Genomic DNA, 25,748 nt, shown 5'->3' with positions numbered 1-25,748 from the left:
ACGATTGAATTTTAAATTACTGCTTTTTTCTTATTCATCTCACTCTAGAATGAATCTCAATCTTTCTCTTGAAAGCTTCGCGAAAAAAACGATTCAATTTATTTATTGGGGTTTTCTTCCTTCATGGTGGTTATACATAGACACACATTGTTTTATATACTTATATATACAGTAAAAGGGAAATAAATTTCTCATAAAAGTTTTAATGTTTTTAAATACAACGGCTTGTTGTATCGCGGTGCCTAATGGTCACTACTCACACAAAATGAAAGAACGTCGTAAATCGTCTAGTGGATTTTGCATATTACGATGCTGCGGGAAGAAGGGATAACGAAATGTGATATTCGCACGATTCACGACGTTCCTTCTGGCCAAATCGAAGAATTATTCGTTTCAAGGATAATTTTGTCCATCGTGATCGGAATCTCGCGCCACTCTTGGTGCGTAACCCAGTGTCACTGGCTCTTGATGATTGCGAGAGTCTAAAGAACAATAAAGCAATGACGCAGGTTATATATTTTTAATAGACACTCGAGGTGTGATTTGTTTTTTCCTTTTTTCTTTTTTTTATAATTACACACATACTTCTAGCGTCACTGAAAAGCAATCGGTCGTCTATTTTTGGTCCTGAATGGAACTCTTTCACAGCGCGTACCCGTTCGGGTAGGTACCACCCTCCGGTCTTGATCGGTTTGTCGAATCTCTCGATGATGATGGCTTTGCCTTTGGAATTATGTACACGCCGATATAGAAAGCACACTCGCTTAAAATACTTATCAATACATTTACCTTCGTAATCAACGTCGAAAATGCCATCCAGATCGTTCTCGCGCGCTCCGTACAAATCGGAATCGCCCATTGAATCGTAGTCGTGGTACCGGTTGATGCCCAAGGTCAAAGGTCCTGCGCGACCCACTCGAGGATAATTCACCAGTCCAGCGGCACGATCGGATCTTGGAAAATTCGTCATTTCTGAATTACGACCGATTCTCGGGTAAGGGACCAGACTGGAAGTTCGCCTCTCGTTGACCTTCGTCTTTTGCCCCTCTGTATCATAGAAAATCGTTAATCGATCGGTTACTGAGATCTCTGTGCATCTCGGCGAGTGAATCTTCTTGCGAACGATGATTGGTAAACGTACGATTTAAAGAGGTGGCAAAGACAAGAATAACCAGGACGACGGACATCTGACGATCCTTCATGTCTCGACTGTCGGCTCGGGACGTCCAGTAAAAGGATGTTGCAAAGCGTAGAATCGCAAGGATACTGGGTAGCAGCAGATTCCAGACATCTCGTTTTATACCTCGCGCACCTCCTCCGGGGTGAGTTGTTTCAGAGTCCTGGCACCCCCTGCCCCTTCCATCCACCACCATATATCTCTTCGCACCCTTCCAACTGAATGGATCTAACTTTTCGTGATTTGCGTGGCGGTCCATCAAATAATCTCACCTACTCAGTTCAATTAATGAAAGTCATTTTCCTGCACGTTAAAGTCAACAGCGTAAAATTGCAAACGCTGAAAATTCGCGCAGGGCCTCAAACGCATTTCTCGATTAACTCTTCGAGAAATTAATACACGATAGTGGTAGTAAATTATTCGAGTTTGCTTGGCCAGCAAACATTTCCTACAAAAGTCAAGGGTTTTCTATCGTTCTCCTCCAAATTTCAAAAGTCTCGCTAGTGATCGTTTAATGAATATTATTACTCCCGTTATTGAGAACTTTCGGAAGTATCGTTCGACTCCACGTACAGAATCGAAGCTTCTCTTTCTGTTTTACAGCGACGATTTATTCGTAATCTGGAAGCTTCCGGTTTGTAAAATAGAAAAACGATATTACAAAAATATCTGACGTAGATCTGTTAAACGTGATCTGAAAGCTTCGCTATAGATTAACGAGATTACTCATAGTTGATATTCGTGTGTTTCGATGATGCAACATAATCAAAGAACAAACGATAAAAAAATAGTCAAATTACCCGATTTATGCGAGAGTTCAATATTGCATCGTTAAGATTGGATGCATTTTTTGTCGTTGCTGCCTTTTAAGGAGAGGGTGGGACTGCGTGGAAAATTGGACCGATTCGTTCATCTCCTTGGGCTATGCGAAGCTCCTAATCTGCATAGAGACTCGCTTCTTCGGCTGAAGCAACGTAAAACTCGATTAATTTGACTGTAAATGCTTCATTTCGTTAACACGTGCACCAGTCACTTGCTGTGAATTTAAATATAAACAAGGTAAATTGTACAGTTTATATAAGAATGTAAGGTACCCGAAATAATTCTCTCCCTTTATTACACTGCGCTTGTCTCTGTCTTGTGATTATGCGCTCATCTAAATACTTTATATACGACAGTGGATAAGCCTACACAGAAGCATCAATTTTCACACTCTTCGCTATTTTCGTACTGCCAAGCTTTCGGTAACTAATTAGGCAATTCTACTGTCTGAACTCTCAATCATCCCAATTGCAATCGTAATCTCGTTAATTTCCTTACGCGATCTGGAATAAGCAACCCTTTCCTTACCTCGGAAAATGGAACTGCTAGCTCAGAAATTAATCTGCTTGAATAATAGCATGGATATAATTAGAGCAAGCCCTCCAAATTTCTGAATCCAATTTCTTCGAATATGCATCATTGGTATTTCGGCAAGGGTGGGAAAAGATAATCTCAAATTTATTTTGCTAAAGTAAAAATCTTTTAATGTCATTATATATCAATTGTTAATGTTAATTACAAAAATATACATAACAGTTGTCGATAATTGATCAATTTACTCTCGCTGAGAAGATTTCGCTTGTCCGAGTATAATCTTTGCGCTAAATTTATATAAATCTGCATTAATTTTCTTTAATCTTTCAAGCTCTTCTCTCATTTCCGCGATTTTCTCGGATTGATCGGAAACCTGTTTGCTGCCTATGTTATTATCCACATAGGAATCAAAGTTTAAAAAATCGGATGAAGCGTTGCTCCCCCTGATAATCTCAATCGGGCTTTCATTATCGGATTGCTCCGAGGTTCGCTGCAAGCTGTGTAAGATTAGACTAGGACTGAGTTCAGCTGCCTGGAAGTTGTCATAGTACTTGGCAAAAAACGCAGACGTTATAGATCCCTTGTGTTCGATGGTCCTGAGTACCTGACGACTGGCGATATCCCAAATGTTTACTTTTCCATCTGAAGATGCAGTTAAAAGAGTCTGACAATCAGTGGATGCGGATAGACAGACAACACTGCTCGTATGGCCTAAGAATGCATTGCTTTCCGCAGCATTATCTGATTTCTGATTATCTATTCTCACATGGTGCTCGAGTCCTCGTGGAGGTTCGTGCAGATTGAATCTGAATACATTCCCATTCGCACAGCCAGCAAAGAGATCACTTTCTTTAATATTCATACAGACAGAAGTAAGGGGAACATCGAATACCAGTTTTAGCAGCAACTGACCTAGCATAGCTTCATAGATATTTATTGTACGATCAAGAGACGCACTACAGAGCCTACATCGAGCACCAAAGTGACCAAGAAGGACGTCTTTCACTGGTAAAACATGATCTGTAAATCCATGCACCGGAGAGGGTGCCTCGTCGTTCAGAACATGGAACAGTGACCAAACAAATACTAGACCATCTTCGGCACCACTAGCAAAGACAGTGCCATCAGAACTGACTGACAGGCAAGTAACTGTTTGATAATGCCTGGTCAAAGTGATTAGTAAACGACCTGTAGAAGTTTGCCAAATAAATAATTTCTCGCTAACAGCTGCTACAATGTAAGCCCCACTAGGTGTACATACAAGAGCTGTTACTTTTCCTGGAGTGATTAATCTGGGACTTGCCAAAGGATTCTGACTGTTCAATGGCCAAACGTGAAGACGGTTCTTGGTTAGGTCTGCTCCCAAAATATAACTATCATTTAACAATTGTAATGTGTGATATGTCAAGGCCCCTCCACCTTTATAATTCATTAATAATGAACCCGTGTTAGGGCTATATACGGCTGCATTCCAATTCTGTCCGGAACTGTCACTTGTTATTATCACTTCTTTACTCGTCCTCGACATTTTAAAACAGCATACGATTTCACTTGTCGCTCGTTGCTAGCGAAAAATGATCACATGCAGTAATTTCCCTTTCTCCTTACAATGCCTTACAATTTACAATAGTTGTATGTAACATGACCACCACTAATGGCCTGCAAGATTTTTTTGATGCGTTGAGGAACCATAGTTGCTTTCCTTTTACTCCTAAAGTGAGTCTGATCGACTCATTTGTATACAATTTAAGTAACATAAACTGTACTCAACTGAGTCACATAAGTCATAACTGAGATTTAACTGAGATTTGGTGTAAAAGGAAAGCACCTCATACCTCTCCATGGATTTTTCCCCGCCTGGACTAGTTTCTACATTGAGTGACTGGAAAGAGTATAGGATGTGTATGAAAGGCTATCCTTTTTTAAATGCCTTAAAGAGATAGAGAGAGCCTTATACCGCGTTCAACGTGGTTTCGGCCTTCGTTTATTTTCCTATTCCTATCTCGGACGTCGCCTTTACTCTTCTCTCTCTAACTCATGGATTTCTATCTGCGTCTTCGTCTAAAATAATTCTACGCCACTGGGTGATTTTTTGGTGAGTCTATACTGGTCTATACCACTGGACCCAACTGGACCTATCTGGACCTATCTGTGAGTCTTGTGAGAGTAGTGAAAAGTGCAAAAATGTCAGTCTGACAGCGCGGATTTTTAATCAAACGAGTGTTAGTATAAATTGTTAAAGAGTTTTAATTTGTTGGAAAATATTAATCAGTTATAGTGAATACAATTTTTAATGACTTTTCTGGATTGTCGATAAAAACAGGTATAATACATTTTTTATACTTCTAAAAACATACATTACATATTAAGGAAAAATGTAATATAATTATTGTCAAAATTAACTTAATATATAAATGTATCAAACAAATAGATTCATGAATTTAAATAAGAAATACATCATAAAAAATATTATTATAATTTTTTAAATAAAATGCAGATCCTTGCGTATTTATTATCATATATAGTTAATTGGTAAAATTACTGCTAATTATAATGGCTCTTTTTCCCAGGTGTAAAGGTTCTACGGAAGGTCCTACAAAGAGTAAAGTGCATACGTCATGCTGATTTCAACCAGAGGAATTAAGCAACGCTAAGGAATGGAAGACAGATTCAGATTACGCAGCATGCTCTCCATATCTATAATAAGTCAACCTGTTTTCTTAGATAAGTAATATTATTGATAACCATACATAAAATGTATTCAAACATGATCCTTTGTGGTTTCTCTTATGTTTCGCAGGTCAAATTTTCTAATATAGTTGATGAGCTGCATCCAATTGGTGAATAAAATTGAGGCCAGGCTATGTGTCAATTCTGCTGCTTCAAATTTGGAATCTCAATACAGAAGCGAAATGGAAATATTAAAAAAAGATTTGTTATTCAGGTATTATTTAAATATGATCTAAATGTATCAATATGGCAAATTCCTGGCAGTGATTTTTCAAACTTGTTATATCTAAACTTATTTTCTTTACTGTTTTAGGTCCAGTAAATATTAGATTTGGCCTTCAGTATTTAGTTTGAATAACTGACCTGCATTTGAATTGAAGATGGAAGAAAATCTTATATATAGAAAGTAGGGTACAGGATAATGAATTAATCTTTCAAAATACTTTTCTTCTCTTTATTTAGATTACGTTTATATATTGTACTGTGAATTATAAAAGATATATCGTAATGGGTATTAGAAAAGATACAAAACATGAATGAGAATGGGCGGTTTGCAGCTCATTTGATAAAGTTAGCAAAAAACTTCAAGAATCCCTTCTACTAGAGTATGACACTCCATTAATGACCCATCACTCATTACGGCAGCGTGGTGCTGCTTACCCGACACATTGTGAAAAGCAATTAGGCAAAGCAAAATTAAAGATTCTTTCGCAATCACTGCCGATGAGATGTGAATCTGGAATATCTAAAATAATAGATATTGTCAAGGAAAATAACATGAATCGTGTTGGTAAGTAATTTAATTTGTTTTTTTATACTGACAATTAACAGATATTTAAGAAACTTGTATTAATTACTATATATTGTAATGCAAGATGCAAGGAATTTGGTGCATTAAACGAGGACAAATGGGAAATGTTCTTACTTGGGCACAGAGATCAGCGCAAGATAATGGATTTGTTACTCATATCGCTGATCAATTCTTGAGACGTTATGTTGATAATGGCGAATTAGAATGTCGTTAATTACTCGAGAATTTAGGATCTTGTGTGCTGGCTATTGAAAGACCCACATTGTTACGTTGGTGAATATTATACTTATAGCTAGTATTAAAAATAACGCAAATGAAGTATATTTTGTATTGATTTATAAAACTTATTTAATTGCTGGTAAATATTGTGAATATCATCAATAGTATAAAAACGGAGAGTTCAAGGATGCAACGAGTTTGTTGGTCAACCTTTGGTTTCTAATTTAAAACCTATATAGTAAGATATTTATATATAACTGGTGTTGTTGAACAATTTGTATATCTAATACGAATACTAATAAGTTTTACGTTTCGTTTTCCTAGTTTCTGGCCTATTCTTTTGATTGACGAAATACCATTATTGGAGGCAGAAGACGTTCTTCTTTCGTCGAACGATAGTTTTGAGCTTTACGTTGTATATTGATAATCAATCAAATAAAATTCGAGGAGAAGGCAGATATTTTCAGATTAGTGGCAGCTAGAAATTTGGCTCAAGCATTAAACCTGGAAGGATATCAAGAACAGTATAAAACCATTCCTGAGTATGTTCAAATATATATTAGCTTTTTAAAATGACTCCATACGCGAGCCTTAATTATTTTATAAAAACTGTTACTTGTACAAATAAAAGGAATATATTATGTGCCTTCGCATATAAAGTATATATACCCCTTACGATATATCTTTTATAATTCACAGTACAATATATAAACGTAATCTAAATAAAGAGAAGAAAAGTATTTTGAAAGATTAATTCATTATCCTGTACCCTACTTTCTATATATAAGATTTTCTTCCATCTTCGTTTCAAATGCAGGACAGTTATTCAAACCAAATACTGAAGGTGGAATCTAATATTTACTGGACCTAAAACAGCAAAGAAAATAAGTTTAGATATAACAAATTTGAAAAATCACTGCCAGTAATTGCCATATTGATACATTTAGATCATATTTAAATAATACCTGAATAACAAATCTTTTTTTAATATTTCCATTTCGCTTCTGCATGGAGATTCCAAATTTGAAGTAGCAGAATTGACACATAGCCAGGCCTCATTTTTATTCACCAATTGGATGCAGCTCATCAGCTTTATTATAAAATTTGACCTGCGACATATAAGAGAAACCACAAAGGATCATGTTTGAATACATTTTATGTATGGTTATCAATAATATTACTTATCTAAGAAAACAGGTTGACTTATTATAGATATGGAGAGCATGCTGCGTAATCTGAATCTGTCTTCCATTCCTTAGCGTTGCTTAATTCCTCTGGTTGAAATCAGCATGACGTATGCACTTTACTCTTTGTAGGACCTTCCGTAGAACCTTTACACCTGGGAAAAAGAGCCATTATAATTAGCAGTAATTTTACCAATTAACTATATATGATAATAAATACGCAAGGATCTGCATTTTATTTAAAAAATTATAATAATATTTTTTATTATGTATTTCTTATTTAAATTCATGAATCTATTTGTTTGATACATTTATATATTAAGTTGATTTTGACAATAATTATATTACATTTTTCCTTAATACGTAATGTATGTTTTTAGAAGTATAAAAAATTTATTATACCTGTTTTTATCGACGATCCAGAAAAGTCATTAAAAATTTTATAACTTCACTATAACTGATTAATATTTTCCAACAAATTAAAACTCTTTAACAATTTATACTAACACTCGTTTGATTAAAAATCCGCGTTGTCAGACTGACATTTTTGCACTTTTCACTACTCTCACAAGACTTACAAGATTCACAGATAGGTCCAGTGGTATAGACTCACCAAAAAATCACCCAGTGGTGTAGAATTATTTTAGACAAAGACGCAGATAGAAATCCATGAGTTAGAGAGAGAAGAGTAAAGGCGGCGTCCGAGATAGGAAAATAAGAAACGAAGGCCTGGAGAAACCACGTGGTTGAACGTCCGACACTCCAATCTCCAACAAATAAGATAAAAATGATTCTTTGTTTAGATGCAAAATTGACAAGACCCGAAGGTGGTAATAAATCAGAGACACCCAAAACAACATGTGCAATTGAAGCAAAGTGTAAAATTACAGAGTCTTTTGAATATTTTAGTAACTATTCATTCGAAAATGAGGCCACATATATAAAAGTAAGATAATGTAATTACATAACCTTATTAATATGATATTGCAAATATTTGTATTAATTATTTTGTATTATATGGACGAAAGCCAAGGGAATGGTTACAGACTAAAAAATTGCGTGTAATGGTTACCGCTAAATTTGTTCCATAAATAAATATTAAATTCTAACATATTTAAAAATGCTTTTTTAGGATGAAACAAACCAGTTGGATTTGCATAAAGCATGTAGATTAAGAAGACAGTCCATACAAACGCAAACAATACTTAAAGAAACTAAGCATTTGGTATCGTAAATTTATTTTATATAAATTTAATATGTTAAATTACAGTATATTAACTATAACAATTTATATAGATAGTCAATGAAAAATTTGTCACGCAATTTTTATATAATGGATCGCTATTTAGGGTATACGTTGTAATTGACAGCACTGATATTGTTTAGTGCATTTCTATATCAAATTTTATCTCATTGACAGAAGTATATTACTTCGAACAATCAAACAAAAGATACTTGAAACCAAACATAGCTTTTATTCATGAAACTCTGCCTGATGATAAGGGTTATAGTTTATTGGGTGCCAGTCTAGATTATGTACGTACTGCTGTATATATAAGCCATTCCAAATATATTGTAGGTATTTTTTTTTTTAAATATTATACTGCCAAAATAAACTTCCTCATGGTTATTACATTAATCATAACTGCATTATCATACAGAAAAAGGAACCACAAATGCAACATTTTTTCTCTAATTTTAGGAATTTTAAATGTTGTGAGTTAATTTTCCATATATTGGTTATTTTGATTACTAGTATAAACTTATAGAGAATATCCTAAAAATAACTTATCAACATGTTTGTTTAACGCTTCCATCACACTTCGGTCAAACGTATTCTAACGTACAACTTCAATCCTAAATATCTCGTGAACGCGTGAATTAAAAGGTGTATTAATCTAATCTTTCAGAAAGCCATTAAACCCTAACATTTTTCTACAAAATATTTTTATCAAAAACGCTTTAGTTTTAAGTTGTTCAAGGTGTTCCAGATTTCAATAATTTTGTATAATACAGTCCAACATTTAATCGCATTGCTAAAAAATATTTTTATTGCCAAAATTTACTTTACTTTTTACTGCATGTAATAAAATAAATTTTTTCAGTTTCCTATTGGCCTAGAGAGAGAGAGAGGAAGCGGAAATTAATGCGTCTGTAATAAAAAAAAATATAAGTCTAATGGAATTTATATTTTAGGTCAAATAAATAAACATATACCAAGGACAATCGGCAATGTCTTAGTACACGTTAGTCGTCTGGACTTTGCTATCCACCATGACAATCCACTGCTAACTCATCCAGTAAAACCATCCTCCAAAGAGGAAGAATTTGTTGGAAAGCATATAGCTGAAAAGTTAGTGAAAAATGGTGCCAATAGGTTGCAACTGGGTACAGGCAGCATCCCTGAAGCAGTTCTCTAAAGCCTAGGAGATCAAAAGAGCTTGGGAATACATTGTTAAATGTTTTATAATGGAGTTGCTGACCTTGTAAACAAAAGATGCGTAACAAATAACAAGAAAACTATGCACCGAGGTAGAATAGTTGGATCCTTCTGCGTAGAATTTTAAAAACGTTATAACTTTCTGGATGATAATTCTTTTATTGGTGAGATTTTAATAAAAATATAAGTTTAGTCCTCAATTATTTAAACTTGTTACATTTGCAATTGTCTGATTTATAAATTGCATTTTGATAAATATTTTCATTGTAGAAATGTTGGTTGTTGATTGCACATATAATCCAAAGATTATGTAGGCTAAAACAACAAAAATTACTGCTATCGATTCTTGTATCGATGTGGATCTTACTAGCCAAATTTCGTCCGACAGCATAGGGACAAGAATGTACTCTGGTTTTGGTGATTAACTAGGTTTTATCATGGGAAAAGCGGTGAACGATGACTACCGTGGGAAGCCAATAATTGCCCTTCAGTCATCAACGCCTAAGGATGTTAGTAAAATCGCCTCTGTACTCAAATTAGGTAAGCATCAATTGACATTTTGAATTAATTGCAAAGCTATTACTAATGGCAAACAGATAGAGTGTGCTATCGACATACTGCAATTAAATTTCCCATTGACTGAAATCCAACTTACTATCTTCTGTTTAATAGGTATACTAGTGTAGTAACCAATAGATCAGTAGATCGGTACATCGTAATTGGGCGAAGTTTGCAAGTATCTTTGAAAATAGTTTAAAACAATGTGTTTTAATCCAGATTGCACATCCTGATCACCGAGAATCTTTGGAGAAAGCGGCTTTTGAACGATTACAAGTAATGTCCGACCCATAAACAATTGTGTGAATACAAATTAATCAGAAAATAATTCAAGCTACATATAACAATGGCTTCTTGCCTTACACAGTATTGTTCTGTACACACAAACTGGAAAATAGTTTCCAATGTTTACATCGTGCGTATGATTCTTATAATTTGTAAAATGTATTTTACTTGCCATAAGATAGAATAGAATTGCTAGATAAAGCACAGCATGGTCTACCTAAAATTAGCTGAACGAGTCTTACTAATTCTGACATAATATGCATAAGAATATTTTTAGTGGGTCTCGACTCACCACTCAATGTACAATGAAACCCTAATTATTATGTCTTTTTTTTTTCAAAATAGATAATTTTGTGTTTCTCACTGAAATTACAGTAGGTACTTGCCAATGTAAAATTCAGAAACGAAAAGTAAAGTGCATCAAGTATTCTTCTTCAATGTTGTACACATTTTTATGAAGAACTTTTTTGTATATTCTATTGTAATAATACCATTTATATCATTTCATCTATACTGGAAAGGACACTTTTGTATATTCGAAAATGTATGTGTAACATTATACAAGAGAAATGGCATTATTTCATTGTGCAAAAAAATAAATACGTATTTTCTTAATGTGCATAGTTTTTATTTTTATTCATCAATAGATAGAAATTAAATGTGTTAACAATATTGTCAAAATCACAGGCACTTTTCAAAGACAAACAGGATGGCTTTGTTTAAAAATTAATATTATTTGGCAATGTTCCTTCTCTTCGACTTTTTTCCACATTTTTATAATACTCCGAGAAGTCTACATAAGGTTCTACTTTTGCGTTTCTATCAAGGAATGATATATGTCCGAGGTCGTAGAAGTTTCACTAGTTGACGCATAATCAAAATTATCCTTAGATTGAACCGAACTAGTGCTTGAAAATACATCGGTATAAACTTTTTGGCCCTTGATGATGTGGCTTGTACAAATCGGATTAAACCTAACAGTATGGCCGGTCGCCTCTTCAAAGCATGTGACGGTGGAAAATTGAAGTTTCTTGCAAGCAGCGTAATATCGTCCCTTTTGCCTGATGTCTAATCATTTTGCAAGTTACTCATATATACGACGTGATGAATTCTCACCACTTTATTTACTACAGCTTGTGCGACTCCCGTGAGAGTAGACTGAATTCAAAACTAAAATGAAAATAATGATTGAATTAGTTACTTTATATATAATTTTGCTTACTTGAATAATAGGATTTCTCATACCTGTTCAACAGCTATACCAGCTAATTCTTCATCAACTTGATCGATGTCTGTTGCTTCTTCTAGAGATTCATATAAGCCACAGTTCAGTAGTAATAAAAATTTACAAGAAATATCTAATTCTACACCACCGAATAATACAGGATCTGCTAAAGCAGGTTCAGCAGTAACCAAAGTAAACTTTTCAAATTCTTGTGTAACCCCTTTTCACAAGATAATTTCCTATACAATGAGTATTTTCTTGATTTCCAAGAGAAGATCCCTAGTTATAAACAATAATGCCAGAAATTATTTTATTTATACCAATAAATTAGAAACATACATAAATATTACAAATTTTCTACTAACAACTTGTCTCATAGACTCTGTATCTAATTTAAGTCGAGTAAAACACAATAGTTCATTTTCTTTCTCAAATCATGATCTACATTTAATTGAACTCTGAATACTTGATTACACGCACAGTTGTTTTTGCATAATAAAGCTCTAATGTTCCCATCATTTGGTACATACAAGCGTCCACAATATAGTAGAGCTACAACTGCACTGGTCCTACCTGATTACTCACAATTTAACGAGTTCAACCTATTAACCTATAAGCAGAAGTTTCAATTGTAGAAAAATAATAGTGTGTGAATAATGCATAAATATTTTAATTAGTGTTGTATCCTACCATATGTGGAAATTTTTTATGGGTTTCATATCAATTTAACCCATCCGGAATACCAAGCTGTAGGCTTGTAAGCTCTGCTAATAAATCCCCAATAGAATCTAAATGTCTCTTTTTTATGACTATAAAAGCTTATCTGGAAGAAACAGTATTTATCATAATCCAACTTTTAATAAATAAAATCAATTAATTATAGACATAAAGATGACCCTTTACTACCTAAGCACCTCTTTGACTTCCCCATCTGCAAATTTTTTCATTTAATTCCATTATCAACATTTCTGTTCCTATACGTTGCATAGCAAAGTTAGCTGGTTTCATTCTTTAGTGTCCATCAAATACTCCATAAACTTATGTAAAATCGTTATAACGATAGTAAAGGTTGCTATCTGCGAAAGGGTGTTCCTCTTGTCTATAACCATCTTCTCAATAAATTTGATTTTTAGAAAATCCAACACCTACCATGATAGTTATTTCTAATAATTGAATTTGAATTAATCAAATTAGAAGTTCTTTCAAGAAAAAATGTAAAAATTAGATTCGATACCAATGTAGAGGTAACGTAAAATGACATTCTTTACGTTATTAGAAAACAAAAATTAACTTATACCTAGCTGATTGCTTATAAACTGGTATTTTTTTGTTTAATACGAGCACAAGAATATTAGTTTATTATTTATTCATTTTATATACGAACTCGGCAATCGTTCGTTGAACATTATTCTGTGCTTTGCCAATGAGATGAAGTAAAATCTTTAAATATCGTTATAAAGCTTTGAATAATAAATTGATCATTGAAAATCTTGAAGAAAGAAGGATGCAGCAAAAATTATAATGGCTAGTTTATGAAAAGTTTGAAGCGACCTTATTGAATAATTGTAAGGGTCATTGGTGATCGGTGTCTTTGCATAAAAAAGTCGGGATTTACGGGATCCTTCAAGCCCTCAGTGGCCTCAGTAGCCAACATTACGTAACGAAAAACAAGGGAGAATTGTCCATCGTTATTTTTCGGCCGATTTTTGTACAAACCCACTACTAGTAACATTGGCGCCACGCGTCGCTCAACGTTTTAGTACGCTAATCACCAAGCAAAGTAACCTATGAAGTAAATTCTGTGCAAAAACGTTGGTAAGCGTTAAAAATGGCGGGTGTACTCTTCGAGGATATTTTCAACGTAAAAGACATTGATCCAGAAGGCAAGAAATTTGATAGAGGTAAGTTTACGAAGTACTTTAAGCGCGTCAATGCCCTTTACAAGTCTCAATGTTATAGAGAGCGCGTCAAAAAATAATTAGTGTACTTGCTGCTAGAAATATCTTTTTCGAATGTTTACTTGCTTTACAGAGAAGAAGCCGGAAAGCACATGGCGGGACAGACTATTGAATTTAGTTACTCCTAGTTTTCAGTTTATTCGAAAAAAAAAAATTATATTAATGCTACGTTGATCTCGGAAAATCAAGATAAATGTTTAGTGAAGATTGAACAGTTATACTTAATAAGAAGTTTTTCAAGTTACATTTTAAGAGGCTTTCAAAGGCGGGATATTCAAAACTATAGTGTCTCACTGCAACCGATTTAGTATACTGTTCTTTTTTTAAGAGACTAGAAGAGCCCGGCTTGATGAATACGTGTGTTAAAATTGATTGGTGTGTAGTTGTACGTATCGTTCGATAATATTTAGAGGAAGGCATTCAATTTACCAAAATGAATATATGCGCGAGCTTAAGATATGGATCGATGCAGCAGCAGCAATGGAAAGGTAACGCAATTAAAAGGGGAAAGGGGATCTTCTTTGTCATAAACAAACTGAGAAAGAGGCTGTGTGCGCAGGAGGTAGAGAGTAGAGGGAGTTTTTTTTTCCTTGATAATGGGTTCAGACTCGTGTCTATTGGCCCACAATAGAGTAGAGGGAGTTAGTCGCTGGACACGCGACTCCGAGCTATCGCAAAAGTGGGGATTGACACGGTCAAGGTCGCCCCTTTCCTTCAAGGTCATTCAAAGATGTCATCTCCGTGGCAAAAGAAAGAAAGGGAGGAGCTCTCTCGGTGTATCAATCGTTTGATTTTACAAAGTGATATAAAAGGAAGGAACTTTTATATTATTACTAGGAGGAAGCAATAGAGAGAGGAGGATGAAAAGGAGTCGAAAGAGGGAATAAACGGCAAGAGATGGAGCTGCATTTGCGCATTAGTGATCGAGCGATCTGACGAAGCGGTGGTAATTTGGTAAAGTAACCGAAAGATGGAGAGAAGGGTGAGGGGGGTGCGTTTGATAAAGATGTGTGCGTTCTTACTTGTAGAATGTAGAGTAGGAAAATAGTGGAAAGTAGGAGAAAGGAAGGAAGGAAAAATAATAAAGTGAGGCAGAGAGTGTGTTGGTAGTAGTGGAGATGATTTGGTGGTGGTGGTGGTGGTAGTGGTCGATAGTGTGGGTCTCTTCGCTGGTTGTCAGTTGGCTGCAAGGCAAGGCAAGGCAAAGCAAACCGGTGGTGCGCCGACAGTTTGGCGGCTTGGCGGGCGGGCGTGTTGCTAGGCGCGCGTGCGATTCGGTGCGGTACGGTGTACGGTACGGTGCGGTGGTGCGGTGCGGTGCGGTGAGAGTAGCGAGGGTCGCTCGCGAGGAGGAGGAGGACAACCGGCCACTGTCAGTGCCAAGGTAGCAGCCGTTTGCTCGTGAATCTCGCGAATCAGATCCACCTACGCAACCTTGCAACAATGGACAAGTTTAAACTTTTCAACGGACACACTATCTACCACCTGCGGCACCTTAAAAGGTACTAAAATCATCTTACTCCTCTAAATACCGCCTTCCCCCAGTCTCTTATTTACTCTTCAACATAATTTCGTGGCGTTTGGAAAAACGAGGCTGAAAGGAAACGATATTCCTCCTATCTATATGTATATACAATATACTCATAATTCAAACTCATCTCAGCGGTTATAACTCGTTAAACCATGTTAGACCTTGAAAAGTGTAAAAGTCGATAATACAGCTTTATCCATGAATCTACATCAATCTACGACTATTCCTTCCTCACCTCGTGGAATAAAACCTTTGCTGAAAGCACTATAAAGACGAAAGACTATTTCTTAGTAGATTTCCGACGAGGACCGGTTAGAAAGAGTCTCGCGTATCGTTTCCTCGAGCAGCTGTCCTTGAAACCAGCTGACAAATCGAGGAAGAAACGCGCGTGCAAAGTGTTGCGCAATGCTGTTCGATGTCATAAGTTCTCCTATCAATATTCTTCGCGAGATTTTTGTTATTTAAAAATTTATTTTCTACATACACACACACATATATATATATATATATGTATAATATTATTTTCCCATCGTGTACCGTCGGGTAATAAATTTTAATTGGGGGGGGGGGGGGGGGGGAAGTAAGAAAGAATTTGATTCAAAAGGCGGCTGCCGCGTCAATTTCAGTGAGAAGTGAGATTTGTATTGGCATTGGCGTAGAAGCTGCTTCCTCTACCACTACCATCCTCGACCTTTATGCTTCTCTGAAGGTCAAGGTTTCCTACTCCTCGCGTCATTCCAGCAAGGGCGATTGGTGGAGGTGGCGTTGGTGGTGGTGGTGTCGGCGGTGGTGGTGGTGGTGGTCACAGTTCGAGGGATATAATGCTGCAGGGGGTGGGCCGGCGGGGGTTGTTGTCGAGATGTAGAAAGAAGAGGAATATAAGGGAAGGGGAGTAGGAGGGGGGAGGGTAGTTTGCGCAGAGCACGATGATATACGTGGGTGGTCAGCATACTGCGCCGTATCAAGGCTGTGCCAGGGGTTGCAAGAGCTACATGGACAGTATTTATAGCGTTCGCGAACCGATCGATAGCTTACAGCGACATTGCGCAGTTGAGCAGTGGTGGAGTCCTCGGTTCTCGCAGTAAAGCCTCCCCCACGCGCGTCACCCTTCCCTCTACCACTTGATCTCCTTCGCGCCTCCTGCTTCTACTCGTGCACGCGTCTCGCTGTGTGCAATCTTTATATATATATATATATATATATATATATATGAGCGCGTATGTGTGTATGTCTACATCTCTATACATATTTCCTATACCCGACAACCTACCAACCTACCTACCTACAACCTGCATCCCACCCACCTGTCCCTCTGGTACCACCCCTTTATACTTTCATACACATTTTTTCCACCTTCCTGGATGCTACCAGTTGATACTAAAAATTAAAAATCAATGATGTATGGCACGTGTAATTGTTTACTTTATTCTGTACAATAATCTTTTATTATAATAGGTTAATTACTTATACAGAATATTTATTTTCTTTCCATATTCGCTCCACCTTGGAATGGACGATGAATCTACACAGTGAGCAGATTACACTGCGAATCAGAGTCTTTCAAGATGGACCTGATCCTGGACATCAACAGCTGGCTTTACCCCATGGAATTGGGTAAGCTATTGGTGCTGCTAATTATAATTTTGCACAAGGAAGGATCCAAGTGGATGGAAATTGCAATTGGATTTGGATTTGGATTTGGAATGGACCGACTAGAGGAGAAGGAGGAGAGGAAGAGGAGGCGGAGGAGGAAGGGGCAAGCGAAGAGGAAAGAGAGTTTAAAATCGTAGAAGGGGTAAATGGCGCTGTATTGACGCTCGGCGTAGAGACTTGCGCGAAATGACGCAATCCTGTAAGGCAGTCCCCTCCTAACCATACATACAGCTTTTCCCCTACCCTTTTATTCAGCTAGTCTCCCCACTTCAAGTTCAATGTCAAGGTCAAAGTAGTCACGACTCCAAGCTGTCGCTCGCTCGCTCACTCGTTCACTCGTTCGTTCGTTCGTTCGCTCGTTCGTTCGTTCGTTCCTTCGTTTCTTCATTCCTTCCTTCGTTTTATCGCTTCTTCCTTCCTTCTTTCGCGACTCGCAATTTCAGCCACACTCCAACTTTACTTTTTTTTCCTCTCTCTCTCTATCTCTCTCCCTCGAATATAACAGCTTTCTCGGTTACACTGCAACGAGTATTGATTGCAATTGTGGGTGAAGTCTCTGTGTCAAGGTCATCTTGCTGGCAGAACGCAAGGAAGTGACTGTCAAGGCGAGTATCCGTAGAAAACTTCATTCCAACTTAACCGAATAATGCTGCAATTGTTTACTCTCATTTTTTCTGATTCACCTTACCAATTGTCTCGTCGCGCTCCATTTTCCACGTATTTCGCGCTTTCCGGCCGATATCAAGGAACAAAATGGCGTCAATTGGGGTAATGCTGCAACTACTTTTCCATTCAAACTCGCTGATCATTCCTACTTGTCAGTTTCTTTGTTTATACCACTGAAACTCTTGGAAGCTGTGCGTAGTGTAACGTCGATGGAACAACGTTCACATTTTTATTTCATCAGCCTGCTCCATTTGAATTTCTTTATACTCGGGAGATTCTCTTGCAAAGCATGAAATTTCATTGCAAAGTCTCTACATTATGTATTGCGAAGAACGTAAAATTATAATGATGCCAAATCAATATTGTGTTATGTGTATATACAATAGTATATACACGTGTAGTATAAACACATTTGCCAGTCTTATCAGTTATGATATTTAATTGTGTGTTTTCAGGTGATAAATTTCGACTCGTTCTTGCCACGACTTTACGAGAAGATGGATACCCGGATGGAGGCGAATGGAACGCCATTGAAACGGAGGGCGGTTCCAGGGCTGATAGTTTTGAATACGTAATGTCGGGAAAAGTTTACAGGATCGAAGGCGACGAGGCTAGCAACGAACCCAGCAGTAGATTGTAAGTGAAAGCTTGCTCTCTTGTCGTTGTTGTTGTTGTTATTGTTATTGTTATCATTATTATTATCAGATAAAGCAAGTACGGACGTTGAAATATTTGGTCGAGAGGCGTCCCTGGGACCAATAATGGGCGAAGGGAGAGGCTTACTGGTCGTTGGCTGGACATTTCTCTCCGCTCGAAAGACTAGAAAAATGCTCGATTAACGAATAATGAATAAAATGGGCGAGAGAGAATTTTCTGATAACCCTGTCATGACCAGTAGCCTTATCGCTAGCCTTGAATCATTGTATATTCTACTCAGTCAGGGGATTGCAGTCCCGAGTGTCATTCTCTGTTATTTGGTCACTACAGGTTGTTTAATATCACTTTGCGAATTTATTGTGCGCCTTGATGCTATTCCAAGATAGAGAATTCAGTGTTACGTTATGTGTACTACACTACGTCCACGTACGTGTTATCAGTATGTATATGTGTATACGATAAGGTACGTAACGCCTATTGGTCGTAATTGAACGTAAAATCAGCCAAGGCGCGTTATTCGTTCCATTGGTTATACGCATAGAGAAGCAACGGAAGACATTTTGCACCGAAAACAAAATGCAATTGTCGAACACACGCAACTGGGGAGCCGTCACGCTTGCTCGGAGGAACAAATTATTATTTAGTCGGTAAACACAGTTTAAATTTGAAGAATTTGCTCCCGGAGAACAGGGAGCCACTCTGCGTTCACTCGGTAGATAAAGAAGCGGGTGAACACAGCTGGTGGTATCTCAGTTTTCTGGGGGGCGTTACCAACACCAATTTCTTTTTCTTTCAGTCCTTTCTTTTTTTCCCAATCTCGCGAAGGATCCACGCGAATCGTTCACTCTCCATACGCATTTCTGCAAAACGATCAGAAGGAAAAGGACCATGAGAAACGACTCCGTCGATCATTCGTATGGTGCATCTTCAATGGAGAGATTTTATAAAATGCAAAGAAATGTCTGTGTGAGCAAAAGAAGCAACATGAGTTATATATATGTATACATATATATATATATACACCGTTGCTCTAAAATTGAGATACAACTTGTGGATCGATTCTTTAAGGAAATTAAACGTTATCGCTGCAGAATCAGCGGAATGGCACAAGTTTAAGAAGAGAGGTAGGTTATTATTAGCAAAGGGAAGAGAAGTTAAACGCGAGCGACGCGCACGCCTAAATGGACGTGCCAGATGCGTGCGCACGCAGAACCTGCCGTTTTAAGGAAGGACGACACAGAGAAGAAGAAGGATGATGGAACTTGCATCCAACTCTCCTACGTCAACCTCTTTTACCATAGATTTCAGAATGGTGAAATCGCTCTGTTGCTCTTGTTAAGCGAAAAATTGAGCATCGTAGAATGAATTTGAGGATTAATCAACAGCTGATGCTTTATGCGCTATATAAACGTAGAATTCGTTAGTTCTATCGGTGTGATTTGATAAGGGAATAGAAGAGAAGAGTAGAAGGCAGGCAGATGGGGAAAAATTGGAGATTCCAGGGGATGGGGAGTGGGAGCACGCGCGGGCCTCGTTCCCAGGGTTGACCCACATTCGATGATCCTAACCCACCCGCACCTGCTCCTGCTGCTCTGCCCCATTTACCAATAACCAAGGCAAGAGCCAGACCACCACAGCCTATCGGTTCCAATACCAGTAGCGCCCTCCTTGCAAGCCCAGCTTGTACTCTCGCCTCCTCTTAACTCCCCCCCCTTCCCCCCTCTCCCACCCCCTCCTCATCCTCCCTTTCCTCCTTTTCTGCGCTGCCGCCGTTGCGTCCGTTCTATTCCCGTGCAAAGGTCAGACAGTCAGGGTCCATCATCCACCTACACCCCGCGCACTACCACCACTCTGCTAACACACCGCCTCCTCATCTCCCCCCCTCGCTCCTCGATCACTACCACCACCTACCCTTTTTCACCATCTCTCCTACATCTGCATTCCTGAATTAGGTCAAACCAAATTCCCTCCCCTTGCTCTCCCTAGGTACAACATGAGCGAGGAACGGTCTATTTTAACTCGTTCCAAGTCTCTCGGTCTCTAATGCTCGCACGGATTGATACATTTTATTATCAAGATTTTCGCGTATGATATCCAACGTGTATGGTATTGTTGCCCATAGGATTCGTGCGAACCGAGCCAACTGCGCAAACGATTTTGTCAGAGAGCCAGAGAAACTGTATCTCCGCGGGACGCGGGGTACCCGTTTCCAACTGGACGTTAAAAGCTTCGTTCCAGCGCATTTTCCCAATTCGGTGAGGGCAGATTCCTGGAGGAGGGGTAGTCGCGTTAAATCGCAACAATGACTTTGGAGAGGAGAAGGAAGGACCTTGCCCGAAGGAACTTGGTCAGGGAATAATGCTTCCATGTGAATGTCGCGTGGAATTCGCGTCTATCGCTTCCTCGATCCTCCAATCCAAAATTAGTCGGCGAATGAATATTTGGCAAGATAAGACGGGGAAAAGTAAGATTTAGCACGAGGAGCTAAAAATTTGTTCAAGTTAGGTGTGCAGGACGCGGCTGAGCGCCACGCAACTTGGCACCGAGCGACATTGCTTTTTCGGTCAGGTTGTGCAATGGACCCTCTTCTCAATGTTTGCCTAGTTTCAATCTATTTACTATTTCTTGCTCGGAACCTTTCAGCGGTCGTTCTTATCCCCTTTAAACACAGAGTTTTTTATCAAGTTTTTCTAATCTCTCCTGCACGATTACGTTGCGTTGTCTAGACTGCTGATGAAAATTACTCAAATGAATCAGTGAATTTTTCATTTGACAGATAGCTTTATCACCTTTATGTGCCGCTCCTGAGCAACATGTATACACACATGCAGAGCCGCCCGAGCTAGCTGGCTGCCTGTCCTTCACACCTCTCTTGGCGTCTCTCCTCTCCTTTTCCTGCACGAGTCACCTCACTCTCCCCGCTCCACCTCGCCCCACCTCGCCACACCTCGCCTCACCTCGCCTCACCTCACCTAGCCTCATCACCCCTTCTATATTTCCTTCTGTTCTGCTCTGCTCCGCTCTAGTCGTTGCTCGATCGTCGTATCAACTGCGCGTACAATTTCACCACTAATAACATCTTTCTTCATTTAAAAGTGTCGTATCATTATCGTCATCATCATCGAATACCAAAGAATCTCTCTTCCAACGTGTCTTCCACACATGTTTTCTTTCTACCCCCCCCCCCCCTCTCTCTCATTCTCTCAGACTGGTCTCGTGTTTTGTATATAATTTTTATACATGTCCACGGTATTGAACTATTTCAAAGCGATGTAAAAAAACAATGTACTAAAAGTCTTCTTTACCGCGAGTTGGTTCGGAACCCAAGGTCACGAGCACTATTGCATAACCGACATTGCATGGCTGCTTTCCCGTTCTCGTTTTCGTTCTCATTCTCTTTCCCATTCCCGTTCTTAGTATTTCCTTCTTCTCCTCCTCCTCCTCCTCATCCTCCTCGTTATTCTCCTCCACCTCATTCGTGCTCCACTTTATGTTTTAATCCTCTTCTCTCTCTCTTTCTCTCTTTCTCGTCTACTCTAAACGTTTATATCTGTGCGTCTGCAATTATTCTGTCTACTACTCGACTTTTCAAGTTGGTTTGCTTGCAAATTGATAAAAGAGAAAGATGTTTTTTTATCACTGTCCTTTTATAAATATTTTCAGAGAGAGAGAGAGAGCATTGTTATTGAAATTGTAATTAGATGGAAAATTATTACTGTCGATTCAAAAGTACCTTAGATCTCATCAAATTTGGTATGTCTCTCTCTCTCTCTCTCTCTCTCTCTCTTCTCTGTCTTCTAAATTTTCGCTCTTAATCACTCGCTCATCTATATACATATATATTTATTTATATATATATATGTTTACGTCTCTTAAATGAGACAAAAGAAAAATATAATTGTGAATTTAAGTGGAAAAGCATCTTGCATAAGCGTAGAGTAGTTGTGTAATTCTGTGGGTGCTGGCGAGAACACCCGAGGCTAGTAGAAAGAGGAGTGGAGAGAAGTGGTGAAGAGAGGAAAATAGAGTATCCGTGTGCGCATTGGCCTAAGTGAGCCAGCTAGAGAAGCTAGGCTAGGCCAGCAGCCAGCAGCCACAGTAGTCAAGCCAGCTAGGCCATCCAAGTCAGCTTAGTTAGCTTTGGCATATTCCAAAGTAAGCAACCAATTGTGTATCGTGTCACTGTGTAGAAGAAACACTCTTCCTCCTATACTCCTCCTTCTCCTCTTTATCCTTTTCGTTGCCTTCTTCTATCATCGGGTTTGACGTTCACTCGCGGTAATCGGATATACTTCTTCTTCACGTTTTGGTTTGTTTTTTTTTTTTTTTTTTTTTTTTTTTTTATTCAATGCAATTTCTTGAGAGGTGAGAAAGAATCGCGTAATTCTAACAGGGAGGGAATGTAAAAAGGAAGAATGATTATAATGAGACCATAGGGCAGTTGGGGCTCGTGCCAGATGCGCGTTTACACGGGCCCTGAATACTGTAAATGCACTATCTGGTACGACATCTCTCCTGTCACACCGCCTCGTGCAAGTGGTGTTAGGCAGTGATACCTAAAGAAATCTCAAATCCTTTCAAATAGACTGAAAATACCAGTAAGAAAGTGAATCTTCATTGCTCCATCCTAATGTTATTTTATTCAATAAGCAGAAATCGAGCATCAGCTGTTGTTTAATCATTCAAATTGGTAATTCGTCGAAAAGAAATTGCTTCTTTTCACTGCTCAATCGCAAGACTACGTAAATTAGGCAAAAGTTTCTGTCACTTATAAGCTATAGAATAAGTTCTAATCTAGAGAAATACTGTATAAGGATGCTTCACTTTAAGTGCTCGAACAATGTCTCACAGCTGCTTAAAATTACGAGAAAATTAAATACCAGGTATTTATACGGTTTTTAGTACACGACACCAAATCTAAATAATCAATTTTTAATAATCTTCACTTTTCAGAACTATCAAGGTCACTCCGAGATTCGTTAAGTAGAAAACTTATTTTTATTGCATATATACTTGCACAAGCTAAAGTTTTCAATATCCCACGTTAGTTTATTGTTTAACTCTAGTAACTACGAGATATTTAAATTCGAATTAATGTGCAGGCGTAGGCGGTCATTACTTCGGCAAACCGTACATGTAATTATTATTTCAAATTCAAATATCTCGTAAGTGCTTGATTTAAATAGTGCACCAGTGTAATTCATTGAAAAGCCCTTGAAAACAGCCACAAGAATGTGCAATAAGAAGTATAGGTTTTCATTTAAAACATTAAAGTGACCTTCGTACATAGTTTAGACAAGTCACGATTATTTCAAAACTGTTTAGTTGTATTCTGTCTGTTACTTAAAACCGTATAAATTTCTCTCATTTAATTTTCTTGGAGCTTCGAGCAATTCCGAGATACTTGGCTGGATATTTATCATGGAGCAGCTTGTATGTTCGGTATTGGAGAGGTAGCGTAAGTAGGTGCAGTTACAGATGCTGATTTAATAGCAGCAATAGGGAGGAAGCAAGCAGGAGCAGCAGCGGCAACAGCAGCAGCGAAGACGAGAACAAGGCTAACAGCTGGGAGAAAAGAAACAGAAGAAGAAGAAGAACACTCCTTGGAATATCTTAACGAATAAATGTGTGACTAGTCTTTAATTTAATTATATCACCTTTTGAGCATACACATCTCAATTATTTATTTATTAATGGAATCAACGTAGTCGCGCATATGACATACACACATTCGTTTTCTTTCCGTTTCTTTGTCTTTTGATTCTTTTCCCCCTGTGTGTAGAAGAATCAAGAATTCACGAGCATTAGCAGTAGTTTCATATTATACATGCATATATCCTACATTTTTGTCAATCAACAATTATTACATTGCAATGATAAAGAAGCATTTGTTGTACAATAGATTATTGTAATTAATATTAACATCACTCGCTCTTGCATTAAAATGCCTAAGAAAAAATGAGAACAAGTAAAAATACAAAATATTTAATAAAAAAATATATATACCATGTACAATTATAGAATAAGATTACTATTACTAGTCTTCTACTTTAACTTATCATTAATGCATTGAAACGAATTAAGAAAAATAGTTGTTTCTTATAGCAGCATTCAAAAATGTATATTCTATGGTTTTTCCTAATATAATATTAAATATTGTTAAATACGCCAATAAAATTCGTACCACTCATTGCTTTCATTTCATTTCTCATAGCCCACATCGATCAAACCAATTTCTCTCTCTCTCTCTCTCTCTCTCTCTCTCTCTCTCTCTCTCTCTCTCTCTCTCTCTCTCTCTTTCTCCTTTTCCCCTTCACCACCCCTTTTTTTATATCATGATATTTCTCTCATGAAAAGTCAATCAATAATGCTAAAGTACAATTTTTTCTTATTTGGCCAAAGAAACATTTTTTCTTATCTGATTTGCCACTGGCTCTCTATATAAATCATAGTATTATATCATTTAAATGAATATTGATGGTTACATTCTTTCGGCAATTGTTAAAAATAGATAGTAAACATTCGTACTGGACAATTCAAGATAGAAGGATATATAAGGAGCACGTGGATCAATAAAATAAGTTCGTTTTATTTCTTTCCTCTTGTTGGCTATTTGCTTACATTTGAACAACGAATAATCATTAAATTAGATCGCAATGTCATTATCATCCTTTGAAAAGGATCGACAGTTCGACGAGAAAACGGTAAAATTTCGTTGGCGATCGGCGTGTTGGCAGTGTGGTTAGCTGGTTGTGTGGTTAATTATGTGCACGACCGCTATCGGCACTGCAATTATGACGATCGCAAATCTGCAACGAAAAGGACTGCTCGCTACTTATGAGCCGTGGTAGAGCATCTATTCTTCCTCCCCCTTTTGCGTTTCTATATATTTCTTTCTTTCTCCCTCTCTCATTACTATTATTATTATTACAAGTTCAAAAATTCTGTAAATGTTAATCTGGATTACTGTGTTCTTGGTGTGTTACAGATCCGCCTACGTGTCCTTCGGTGGGTTGCTGATGAGGTTGCAAGGAGATGCCAACAATTTACACGGTTTCGAGATTGATCAACATATGTACCTGCTCATGAAAAAGCTTGCATTCTAAAAAAAGACTTAGTTTTACTTTTATTGTCCCACTATCGAAACCCATTAAGATATCAAAGTTATTAAGTAAGAAACTATTGTATAGACTACGGTACGGGAACAAAAGATTTGTTTCCTTTTTCACTCTTATGAATAAAAAAGTTAATAGAAATATTAAGGCTTGGTAAGTTAAGAAGAGACTTTTAATAAAATA

The 25,748-nt window shown here is 37.6% G+C and overlaps 3 protein-coding genes, 1 long non-coding RNA gene and 2 pseudogenes across 6 annotated transcripts; 3 read left to right on the top strand and 3 right to left on the bottom strand.

Annotated features, from left to right (window-relative positions):
• Positions 1–73: 73 nt before the first annotated feature.
• On the bottom strand, positions 74–1,255 carry LOC136778705 (CAPA peptides-like). Its single transcript, XM_066735806.1, has 4 exons — positions 1,142–1,255; positions 790–1,047; positions 586–723; positions 74–482 (listed from the first exon to the last, which is right to left on the bottom strand). Exons 1-4 carry the CDS (start codon positions 1,200–1,202, stop codon positions 394–396), a joined length of 546 nt encoding a protein of 181 aa, XP_066591903.1. The 5' UTR covers positions 1,203–1,255; the 3' UTR covers positions 74–393.
• A 1,431-nt stretch (positions 1,256–2,686) lies between these two features.
• Positions 2,687–4,198, bottom strand: LOC136777704 (WD repeat-containing protein 18). Its single transcript, XM_066734212.1, has one exon. It carries the CDS (start codon positions 4,059–4,061, stop codon positions 2,775–2,777), a length of 1,287 nt encoding a protein of 428 aa, XP_066590309.1. The 5' UTR covers positions 4,062–4,198; the 3' UTR covers positions 2,687–2,774.
• A 919-nt stretch (positions 4,199–5,117) lies between these two features.
• Positions 5,118–6,938, top strand: LOC136778612 (uncharacterized). Its single transcript, XR_010823469.1, has 5 exons — positions 5,118–5,261; positions 5,334–5,477; positions 5,577–6,053; positions 6,139–6,531; positions 6,618–6,938. It is a non-coding gene; the product is annotated as an uncharacterized lncRNA (long non-coding RNA).
• A 1,326-nt stretch (positions 6,939–8,264) lies between these two features.
• LOC136780696 (4-hydroxybutyrate coenzyme A transferase-like) lies at positions 8,265–11,379 on the top strand (annotated as a pseudogene).
• Positions 11,380–11,479: 100 nt separating this feature from the next.
• On the bottom strand, positions 11,480–13,635 carry LOC136783178 (TGF-beta-activated kinase 1 and MAP3K7-binding protein 1-like; annotated as a pseudogene).
• A 130-nt stretch (positions 13,636–13,765) lies between these two features.
• Rpb8 (DNA-directed RNA polymerases I, II, and III subunit Rpb8) lies at positions 13,766–25,563 on the top strand. Of its 3 annotated transcripts, none has more exons than XM_066743130.1 (4): positions 13,766–13,886; positions 17,005–17,088; positions 18,249–18,429; positions 25,439–25,563. In XM_066743130.1, the coding sequence occupies exons 1-4, from the start codon at positions 13,814–13,816 to the stop codon at positions 25,554–25,556; spliced, it is 456 nt and encodes a 151-aa protein (XP_066599227.1). In that variant the 5' UTR covers positions 13,766–13,813; the 3' UTR covers positions 25,557–25,563. The 3 variants fall into 3 exon arrangements, with proteins under 3 accessions (XP_066599227.1, XP_066599243.1, XP_066599234.1); XM_066743146.1 differs by lacking the exon at positions 13,766–13,886 and adding an exon at positions 16,857–16,878; XM_066743137.1 differs by lacking the exon at positions 13,766–13,886 and adding an exon at positions 16,857–16,884.
• Positions 25,564–25,748: the final 185 nt, after the last annotated feature.

This window comes from Prorops nasuta, unplaced genomic scaffold (assembly GCF_024137725.1).
Source record: "Prorops nasuta isolate Cenicafe-Biocafe unplaced genomic scaffold, Cenicafe_Pnas_1.2 PNAS00002, whole genome shotgun sequence".
In the NCBI taxonomy this organism is placed as follows: domain Eukaryota; kingdom Metazoa; phylum Arthropoda; class Insecta; order Hymenoptera; family Bethylidae; genus Prorops; species Prorops nasuta.
Note: the sequence above shows the minus strand (reverse complement) of the source record. Positions and strands in the feature narration are given on the sequence as shown.

Excerpts from the sequence above, each read along its gene's own strand:
- LOC136778705 (XM_066735806.1), bottom strand. The coding sequence starts at position 1,202 with ATGAAGGATCGTCAGATGTCCGTCGTCCTGGTTATTCTTGTCTTTGCC. Across the intron at positions 724-789 it reads TTTCGACGTTGATTACGAAG|GCAAAGCCATCATCATCGAG; the intron begins GTAAATGTATTG and ends ATAATTCCAAAG. Across the intron at positions 483-585 it reads GCTTTTCAGTGACGCTAGAA|ACTCTCGCAATCATCAAGAG; the intron begins GTATGTGTGTAA and ends ATTGTTCTTTAG.
- LOC136777704 (XM_066734212.1), bottom strand. The coding sequence starts at position 4,061 with ATGTCGAGGACGAGTAAAGAAGTGATAATAACAAGTGACAGTTCCGGA.
- Rpb8 (XM_066743130.1), top strand. The coding sequence starts at position 13,814 with ATGGCGGGTGTACTCTTCGAGGATATTTTCAACGTAAAAGACATTGAT. Across the intron at positions 17,089-18,248 it reads GCTTTACCCCATGGAATTGG|GTGATAAATTTCGACTCGTT; the intron begins GTAAGCTATTGG and ends GTGTGTTTTCAG. Across the intron at positions 18,430-25,438 it reads AACGAACCCAGCAGTAGATT|ATCCGCCTACGTGTCCTTCG; the intron begins GTAAGTGAAAGC and ends GGTGTGTTACAG.